Here is a 10,221-nt window from a genome sequence, read left to right on the forward strand (position 1 = left end):
ATAACATCTAAAATTAGAGAGAAGGATTAAGGCTGGCTTAATCACCACACTGGAACATAATTCCAACTAATTATTGCATGCAAGTCAAAGTTTAAAAGCCAGAATACCTTAACAAAAATACTTTAAATAAGGAAAATTTAATTATGATTCAACTTAAGACCTTTTATTCCTATGCACTTGTCAATGTTTCACAAAAAAAAGGGCTAAAATGTACGTTATTGTAAAAGTACGTAATTTTCAAAGAATGAATGATGCCTTAAGCCAACTCGATCGAAAATACTAGTATTCCTAAAATTCAGAATTGTTGACATTATGATTCAGGCTTCTACAAAGACTCCTATACTCCCTATTGTATAATTAGAACAAATTAAACTAGGACGGCCGAAACCGAAAAGCCATGTTAAGTCGACATTATGATAGCCTGAAAAACTCTATCTGATTGCAATCACGAGCTCTGTTTACGTAAATAAAGGAATACATAAGACATTTATCCAGCCATTACACAAATATAAGTTAAATGACCGCAATAGCCAAATTAAATACAACATATATTTTTGAGACACCAAAGTCAATAACCGAGAGTTATTTAATCCGTTAATGATAAGCGTGTTTACCAAAAATATTAATTATGTATTTCAACAACGTAATTAAGAACATTAATAGCACCACAGGAAAGATATAATGAAAATTACAAATGCATTTAAATGCAGATGAATAATTATTTATGTTAAAATTTAAATTTTTGGCCTAATATCGAATATAATATAGTAAAATCATGCATGTAATTAAATTAATACAATTCGCGAATTAGTAGGTTATCCTACTTACTACCCAATCAAAAGTAAGCAACCGCCACAAGCCATCAAATTTGAGTAGTGACTTAGCTAGCATATTACACAGCACATTTTTATCAGAGAAAGACAAACATGAATCCCTGTATTGCATTAATCAGGCATTCATACTCCAAACGGGTACAACTGATGGAACTAATTCTACCACCAGCTATTTAGCTCCCGAGATCTTGGCTAGAAAAACGAAGTCACAATTGCCAATGTAGACCACTAGGTACTACGGAATGAGAAAAAAAAATTGCGATAAAAAGTCGCTTCTTCGCCCGAGCAGCTCCATCAAAAGCTCTCAAAAAGGCTGGCGACATCGGTGAAAATCAAGGACATTTCTTCTTGCCCTTCCAAGATAGCTGAAAAACTGATATAAAAAATGCAAAGACAAAATATATATGCACTTAAAATGTCTGAAAGAAATCGACTGGATAATGATGACAGATGCTGTTGCGAAAACAAAGAGTTTAACAAAACTTGATCTGTTTTAAAAAGGTTTATCAAATCAATAATTGGTGCTACACAAAATCAAATTAAGCAAACAGAGAAACAATAGCACTAATACGATTCCAAAACTATTGTTAAGTGTAATTAACTGATATTTTTTCGCGGAAAAATCTCAATAAAAAGACTAATGAATTGAATGCATCGGTAATAGAACATCTAAACAATACCACTTACTTAGTATATTAAAATACCATTTCATACCTTAAATTTAGGGATGGTACTTTCTGATCTCAAGTCGAGTTGGAATCTACTCGCGAGTATCGAGTAGAGTGCAGTCGAGTATGGCAATTCCTGAACTAGGCAATACATCAATGCATGCTTCAAAATATTCTCATTTTTCCAATTCCCTCGTGAATTTTTTATTCTGAATGGTTAGCCTGATCTAAAACGGAAAAGACAATGAGGAACTTTGATAGTAATTGTGTCAAAATTAGGAGATGAATGAAAACTAATGCGTCTTAAACAGTTCAAAAAGCAGAATTGAAATGAATTTACCCCTAGTAATGTGACGGCAATTTAATTAATGTATGCATTGAAACTGCTCTAAAGAGCTCTCAGTTATGGAATTTGTACCAATGCAATAAAGATTATATACGTAAAGGAATCATGGGATATTTGATACTTTCAAATTCTCATGCAGAAAAAATAAAAATGTTCTGCATGCTCAGGCAATGTTACAGTACTATTTCCTGCAGAAAATTGTCTTGAGCAGGAAAACCTGTGTGGCTGGACAAGTAAATTTTTTGCCAAAGTAGCAAGATTTGGGAACTGAGAATTTTCATTAAAATTTATTTACACGATTTTTATGGATCTTGAATCTTCATGCAATGTGAGGGAATAGTGAACGCCTCCCTTGCTCTTTCCACCCCACCTTTCTCTTGCTGGACGGTATGTATAGAACTTGGAATGACAAATTGGTACCTTGATAATGACACTACGTGTCGAAACCGGGTCGGTACTTCGTAAATAAAATTGTGTGGAAGGTTACCATTTTATTTTATTCTCATTGATATGTAACATTTCCACCAGATATCGCCGGACACTGTGAATTATGAAAAGTTAACGTAGTATAGAAATTTGCTTATCTTTAGAGGCCAAAAGAAATTTTTCTTTACATTTTTATTCGTTTTTTTTTGTCAGCCATACTAACCTCTTTTCTATTTGTTCAAGAAGGAAACTAAACACAACAAGGGAATAAACGAAAATCAACGTCGGAAGTGCGTAGTACAAAAAAGACTGATAGGTGGCATTGTTTGCAAAATCCAAAAATTTGCATATTTTTGTTAAAAATCCTCGCAATTTTTATGCATTCTCTAGAAATTTGAGTAAAAAAATTATGTCGTAATTTTAAAGTATTGCACGAAAAAGTATAAAACATGCTGTGGTCCTCTACAATTACGCCTCCAGGTTGGTAAACGGTCTGTCGCCGCGGCTGACCAATTCGGTGCCCCCGTCGACAACTACTAGAGTGGTTAAATGTTATCTATAAATTATCCTGAAGCTTTTTTGACGAGGAAAAAAACAATTTATTAACCTTTCAAACGATTTTCCACACAATTTCCAAGATAGCGTCTTCTGCCGGCAGATTTCTGAGCTTACTGGCATCGACAGCTCCGAAACTACTCGACAATCGTATTGCCACTCGAATCACACGAGTCGAGTACAAACTACTCGACTTGACTCAAATTTTCGAGTACTCTCACATTCCTAATGAAATTGAAACGGCATCTTTGACCAGGTCAAAATTAAAATGAGCCACGTCATATGTGATAAACAGTATAGGATTCTCACTTTAAAAACTTTTGTGACCCAATAAAAACAGTCCTGCTAGGAATAAGGAATGGATATAATTTGAAGTACGTTACGCAACTACGAATAATATCGTGAGCTTATAGATTACTTGACAAAGACAACAACTGGAGAATCTGGCATTGAACTGAATGTAGTTTTAACATCCTATGCTCAATTTCATCCTTTGTTCATTATTGATTTGATAAACCTTTGCTCAAAGGATGTTAAAACTACATTTTTACTACGTTATGAAAACGAACACTAATTAGTATTTTTTCGATCGGCAACGTAAGGGATGACCTCACTTGTAATGTTTATTTTTTTTAAATAGAAGTTAATTAATTATTTGTGGAAAGTGAACACTGAGCATAAGAACAAATAGGAAATGTAAGAAAGAGACAGGAATACATAGGTACACATGATGATGACACAGCGGTGGCGCGGAGATGGAATGTCTCCCGAAAACACATGCAAAAATTTCACCTCGACCGTGCATCGAACTACAGACCTTTTGCTTTCCGGGCATACAGATAATTCGAATGATAGACATGCATAAATATTCCTCAAAAAATATTCGGGAAAATAAATATACGAAGTACAGAAGTGGGTTAGTAAATGGGTGGCATCTTCAAATCTATAAAGCTCTTCAAAAACCTCCCTGTAAATGGACTGAATTTTGTTGATCAATGTACAGAAGCACTTTCACGTCCAACAGTCATATTTAAACATATAGAAGGCAACAAGCAACGAAAATATTTATGATTATTCATTAAATAAAATGTCAGTAACCCCTGATTGCGGATCAATGATATTTATATGTTAAGCTACTGCCAGATTTTTTGGTACTGAATATCTCTAAAAATTTATTTTAAAAAATCGCTCCATCACCATGGATTTACACAAAAAAATTAATTTCACATAAATTCATTTTTAATAATGATAAATGAGGGCTTGATTTGTCTTAATATTAAGAAAATTTAAGAAACGGTCTCACATAAAGTTTCTCAACTCGATAACAGCATTATATTTTTGTTGAGCTGTACACCCGATAACTGCATTATATTTTTTTTAGTTGTACACTTGTTGATTTTACAGCTCATGAAAAAGCTACTTGAGGCTTGATGGTCATATTTATAACGCATTTGGAGCAAATAACATAAAAAATAAATTAGTTATCAAAAGAAACTTTAGCATATTAGTAATTCTATATAAACGACGGCCTTTTAATGTTCAAATTTTTGTTTTAAGACAACGGCATCGAAAGATTATACCTTTAAACCACTTTAATCGAAGGTTATTGTAAAGTTATACACATGAACGGAAGGGTGTTACCAAATCAGAAAGTGAGATCTAAGAAACACTTTTTATTTGGCATCACCTAACGAGTGCTGATTAGGAACGGTTGCAGGTGCTCATAACGAGCCGAACTCCTACTTTTCAAATTTCTAAAGACGTAAAACGAAGAGAAAAAACCAATGCGGCTCTCAAACCGTCGCCTTTGCCGTGAAAAATCCATTCGGCTGCAAAAGGGAGAAAAAAGCCAGTCAGGCGTGCGATGGGTTTTGTTTTTATCAGCTCCATACAGGCGTCTGCCGTTACGCAAGGAAATATCTCCTGCGAGCTTTTCCTTTTTTATGCCATAACGAAGACACAACTTCTTTCCAAGCAGTGAGCGTGGAAAAGGACATAGTTGTCCCTCTCTCCAATTTTCCCTCCCTGGCTATGAGCACAAGGAGCCAATTCTTTCCGAAAGTCTTTCTACATACTTGGGAGACTTTAATGACCGCGGACCACACCCCACGAGTGATATTGGGTACCGTACATTTAGGGACCGTGCCTGTTACCGATTTGCACCCCCTGCGAGGCGAGGTTTTCACTACCTTTTCGCATTAAAAATTCCAAAAACATGGCCACCCCTCCCCTGCTCGACGACTCATGATATTGTAACATTTCGGCTGTTCACAGAAAAGGTGTATATATATCGGGGACGGAGGAGACCAAGACATCAGTTTCACAGAATCTCAACCAGTGACTTCTACAGTTCCCACATTGGAATAAATCCACCAAGATGCAGATCTCTCAGGTAAGGATAACAAAACACATCAACTGCCAACGAGTAAGCAACCCATTTGAAGAATTTCAAATATTTCTTGTGCGAATAAGTGACTGAAATAATACTTCGGGACTGAGGATGGTTAGACGCAGCAAATACTCGTACTCCGCGATAATTTACTGTAACTTCAACATTTTTCCTTCCAGAACTGTAATAATGACAACAAGAAAGGTCCTTACGAAGCCTAAACATATATTAGGTAGATTATGTTAAAACATAGATTAAATGATTGGTGACTTGAAAGCTCTGCGCAAAAATTTCGCGGCCTCTAACAATTGATTTCACGTTTTGGCTCGAGAAGTTAGATAACTAACCTGAGAATCAGCAATGGCTTCTACATTCAGTAGTAAAGAATATATTTCGAGATATTCCTAAACCTTTCTTGAACCCCTTATCACTAACAGCACTCGAATGGATCGGAGGTTAAGCCGATTAGCGTTTATCAATAGGTACATTTGAGCAAATGTCTCTCATAACTTTTCTTCCCCAGCTATTTTCCTATGGTAACCAGTGACATTCATAATCCATTTAATAACAGCATACCCATATATTATTCAAGAATTTTTCAAATATTTGTTTCGATTGTATTCATATTACTGTCTTCACTGTCAGACTCCATCTCCAATCTCCGACAATCAACTAACTATCTCCAACAATCAACTAACTTAGGTGATAACTTAATTATTTACAACGTCCAACGAATTACATCCGGTAGAGCAGTTTCATCTCTAGACCAGAGAAGCCATTTAAAAATAGTATTAAGACAATCAAGTCATCTTCTAGGATAGCCTTGTAATGATAGCTGTCACAGGCGTCAAAGAAACAAAATAATCTCAGTTTTTTCAGTTCAAATAGAAAGTCTTCCCGGTCCTTCCAGATACATACTGACGACGAACATTTGTTCTACAGAAAAAATAAGTGGATATTTATAAAAACATTTGCACAAAATGTGGTTTAATGATGACGTAAAAGACATTTGACTTCCCTGGTGGAGTGAATTAAAACTGCAGCAAAGTCTAATAATTTATTGAATGATTAAAACTTAAGAAAAATTAATACGTGTCTGGGCACACAGGCTTTACATAGATTCCAGAATCCATAACTTCCATAAGGTGACTGCCAATGATATGCCACCACGGCAAGTTCAGTTCCTAAATAATTAAAATGATATATATATTTAAATTCCAAAGAAAAAGTATAGCTCAGAGAGAATTATCAAAAATATCACCACCATCATCACCATCAAAGGTCAGAAAATCTGAGATATTTTTGACATGGATCACCTCACATCTCTCAGCTAATCTCTAACCATTGGCGTATGTCTACAAGCGGCCAAGAAAACGAAAGAGACAATTCCCTTTGTCAGCCGGAGGAAAGTATTTCAAAATACTAATCATGAATTGACTCTAAGTGGTGTGTAAGTGAGTAGCTTAACTGCACTTATGAGCACTCAACACCTCCACTGTAAGATGACCATTGTTTATTGAATACTGATTTATACACTGGAGATAACATTTTATCTCGCTAAACGAAGGAATTTTATTGCGATGGTCACTTGACAAACCATCAAAAGAGAGGAAAACTTCAGAGGTATAGACAAACCAAAGGAAATGATTAGCTATTCGCAATAATGAAGGAAGAATAAGTATTTTTTTGTGGGGCATAATGAATTATTATTTTAATTTTATTATTTTAATCTTAACTTATACTTGATCTATTGTCGTATGAAACGTGGGTTAGTGGTATTAATTTCTTGGAATTATTCACTAATGCAGTTTAAATAATAAGCAAAAAATATTTTAGAAAGAAAGATAGCCTTCTGACCATGGTCTTGGTACCTAGCGCCTTAGTAGTCAAAAACCTTGATAAAAGGTCTAGGACCGAAGTAATTATAATAAGGAAAAAAAATAATTTTGTTAGAAGTTAACCGTTGCTTAATTATTGCTTGCTTTTCTTATTTTAATAAGTACGTATATAATTATTTTATCATGAAACACATTCTAATTCGATATTCCAACTTCAGGTACTATTTGTCCTTGGACTGGCAGCTGCCACGTTCGCCACCCCTGGAGGCCACTACGGCGGAGGTCATCATGTGGATTATTACGTGAGTTATAAAATCTGCTGGCGAGGGGTGTATTTCCTTCTGCATGAATCATACTTATGGACTTCCCGGGCCAGAAGTTGGGTGCCTCTAACCTAAGCCCCTAACTAGGAGAGAAAACCAAGAGATCATTTTAATCTACACTAGACTTTTAGACTGCATCTAGACTTTTACATGGCTGTTCCAAAAAATCTGTTTGTAGCTACACAGCCAGGCAATCAGCTAGGCTTGTTTGTATTTATAAATATTCTTCGGGGGATGGTAGCGAGGTATTCAAGTTGCCCATACTGATTTCTTAGTGTCAGACGATAGTATCAGTTGTCAGTGGTGGATCTATGCAGGGTGGCTTGTTCAATTTACCAATTTTACCCTTGGTGTCCAATTTACACTAGATACAATAGTAGTTTTTTCCGGCCCCCACTACTGCTGGAATTTTAACCCCCCCTGTCCTTATCATGGATCCGCCACTGTCAGTTGTCCCTTCAGCTGTTATATGTAGCCACTGCTAAAAAAAATTCGGGAGGGTCTGAAACCCTCAAAGCTCACTCCCTTCTGGCTACGTGCCTATTTTCAATGATCAAAACAGCATGATACTGTATCCATTAGTAGTATTTCATTTATTTCACCTCAAAGCACTAATTGAGGAGAAGAACCAGTAAATGCCAACGCACACCCAGGTATCCTTGAGATAATGATATTTACCGTTGCCCGTATTAATCTTAAAAATAGTTAAATATCACAGATTTCTATTGAAGAATATGCAATAGGTGTATCAAATACATATTTTTGCTAACAAGACGGAAATGAAAAATGCATGATTTCTTTGGGGGAAAGTAATCATTTAAGTACAAACATTTTGCTATTAAATAAATAACTGGTTTAAATATGAGTTTATAATTAGCGAAAGATAACTTTGTATATACAGCGCTATTCACCTAAGACAAGCCACTAAAGTGTTATTTAGAACGAGTTAATAATGAACGACGCTATGAAACTAAATAGGGATGAAATATGTCTAAGTATTATCAATTTTGTAGAATTGCTGGTTGTGATAACAATAATATGCATACGGGTATTATAACTTCTCCACCTATATTCAGATTATTACTGAACGATTTCTTAATAACGTCAATAAAATACAAATAAAAGCATTGCGAATTCTCTATAAATTACAATAAAAAATATATTGTCCAGAAAGATAAACTCTGGTAGACCTGGAACGTTATGTGGGTCGTCACATCTTCAGTCTACTTAATGAAGGCAATTGCTAAAAGAGGGCGAAAGCATTTTTCTTGATCACATCACTAGGCATTAAAGCTAAACACCCATTAACTGATGGTTTCACACCATGAGATTATGATGGTATGAAGCCATCATGTAACGAGTGTCGGGTAAAAAGAATCTTCCGCCGATAAACTATACGCGGCCAACAAATATATGTATTGATATATTTGGTGGTCGAAATAATCATCCACCGAGGAACAATACAAAGAAATCAAATTCGATATATATTTGGTACTGAAGAAATTCTATGCTCGACCCGCCAGATGGTACCACCCACGTAAATAATACCCATCCCACCAAGACATTTTCAAATAATTTTAGCGTGTAGAGAAAGTTACATTTAGCAAAAAAATAATTGTCATTATATAGCCATTAATCTATTATTCCACTAATTTCCAGGCCTACCCAAAATACAATTTTGACTACGGCGTGAGCGACCACAAGACCGGGGACATGAAGAACCAGTGGGAGACGAGGGACGGAGATGTCGTCAAGGGTGCTTACAGTCTCCACGAAGCTGATGGCACAATCAGGGTGGTCGAGTACACCGCAGACAAGCACAACGGATTCAACGCCGTCGTCAAGCGACAGGGCAAGGCGGTGCACCCACAGCATTACCACGTGGCTGCACACCACGGAGGATACGGAGGTGGCGCTGGGGGTTATGGCGGAGGCTACGGAGGACATGGAGGTGCATCATCCCATGCTAACGGAAACCTCTATGCCTACGCTCACCATGGTGGACACCACTACTAAATATGAACACTCAATTTTATCATCCCCACACTATTCTCAATGTTTCTCGTTATGTTTTGAAGCTGCACAGGCTTCAGTAAGATCATCTATATTCTGTTTCATAAATGGATGGAAACTGTTTTATTTATGGATAATAAATATTTAAATGAAATATTATTTAAAGAAAATCTTGGACCGATCATTTCACATAACCTGTCTAATATTATTCATCCTTAGTGATTAGGAACAAAATGCAGCCAAGGAAAGCATTCAGATCATAGTTTCGTTACTCGACGAAATTCTTCTGCAGCATAAATGAATTCCTACGATCCAATATGCGTTTGTACTTGGAATTTACGACACCTCCGACCCTTCATATCGTTGGCGTTTCACATTGCGTACTCATGATTTAACCTGAAACACATTTGGTAAATATTTGAAACTAATTGCGTCATATACAAGAAACAGCATTCCTCTTTCACATAGTTTTAAAAATTCAATTATTTCAATAATTTTACTACAGGTAAATGAAGAAGTTCCATACCTTAAATATTTTTTCACGGAGGACTATGTTAATCAGTGCACAAATTAGGCGATAGATGCTAAAAAAGTTGTCTAAAGCTTTAACATGTAATTAGAAGTAAGCTAAAGGAAAACCGTTTTCGTTGTCCCTACCTCACCCTGGTCACTTTGCTAACGTGAATACCAAATTATCATTACTTTATACTAGCCATTCTTGAGGCCTTTCCCATCTCTACACCTATCTGACCGCATCGTTCTTCCATTCGACCTCTGTCGACTCACGCAAACCTCGCTGCTTTTTATGCATCGAAGACAGGAGCTGAGAG

General features: G+C 36.0%; 1 protein-coding gene across 1 annotated transcript; it reads left to right on the forward strand.

The window, feature by feature from the left end:
* Positions 1-5,151: 5,151 nt before the first annotated feature.
* On the forward strand, positions 5,152-9,531 carry LOC124160310 (cuticle protein 7-like). The gene is made up of 3 exons (XM_046536140.1): positions 5,152-5,220; positions 7,274-7,357; positions 9,038-9,531. Exons 1-3 carry the CDS (start codon positions 5,206-5,208, stop codon positions 9,392-9,394), a joined length of 456 nt encoding a protein of 151 aa, XP_046392096.1. The 5' UTR covers positions 5,152-5,205; the 3' UTR covers positions 9,395-9,531.
* Positions 9,532-10,221: the final 690 nt, after the last annotated feature.

Source organism: Ischnura elegans, chromosome 6 (genome assembly GCF_921293095.1).
Source record: "Ischnura elegans chromosome 6, ioIscEleg1.1, whole genome shotgun sequence".
Classification (NCBI taxonomy): domain Eukaryota; kingdom Metazoa; phylum Arthropoda; class Insecta; order Odonata; family Coenagrionidae; genus Ischnura; species Ischnura elegans.

What these genes read in the sequence shown, in the direction of transcription:
- LOC124160310 (XM_046536140.1), top strand. An exon ending in GTCATCATGTGGATTATTAC is followed by an intron (nt 7,358 to 9,037) that starts GTGAGTTATAAA and finishes ACTAATTTCCAG; the next exon opens with GCCTACCCAAAATACAATTT.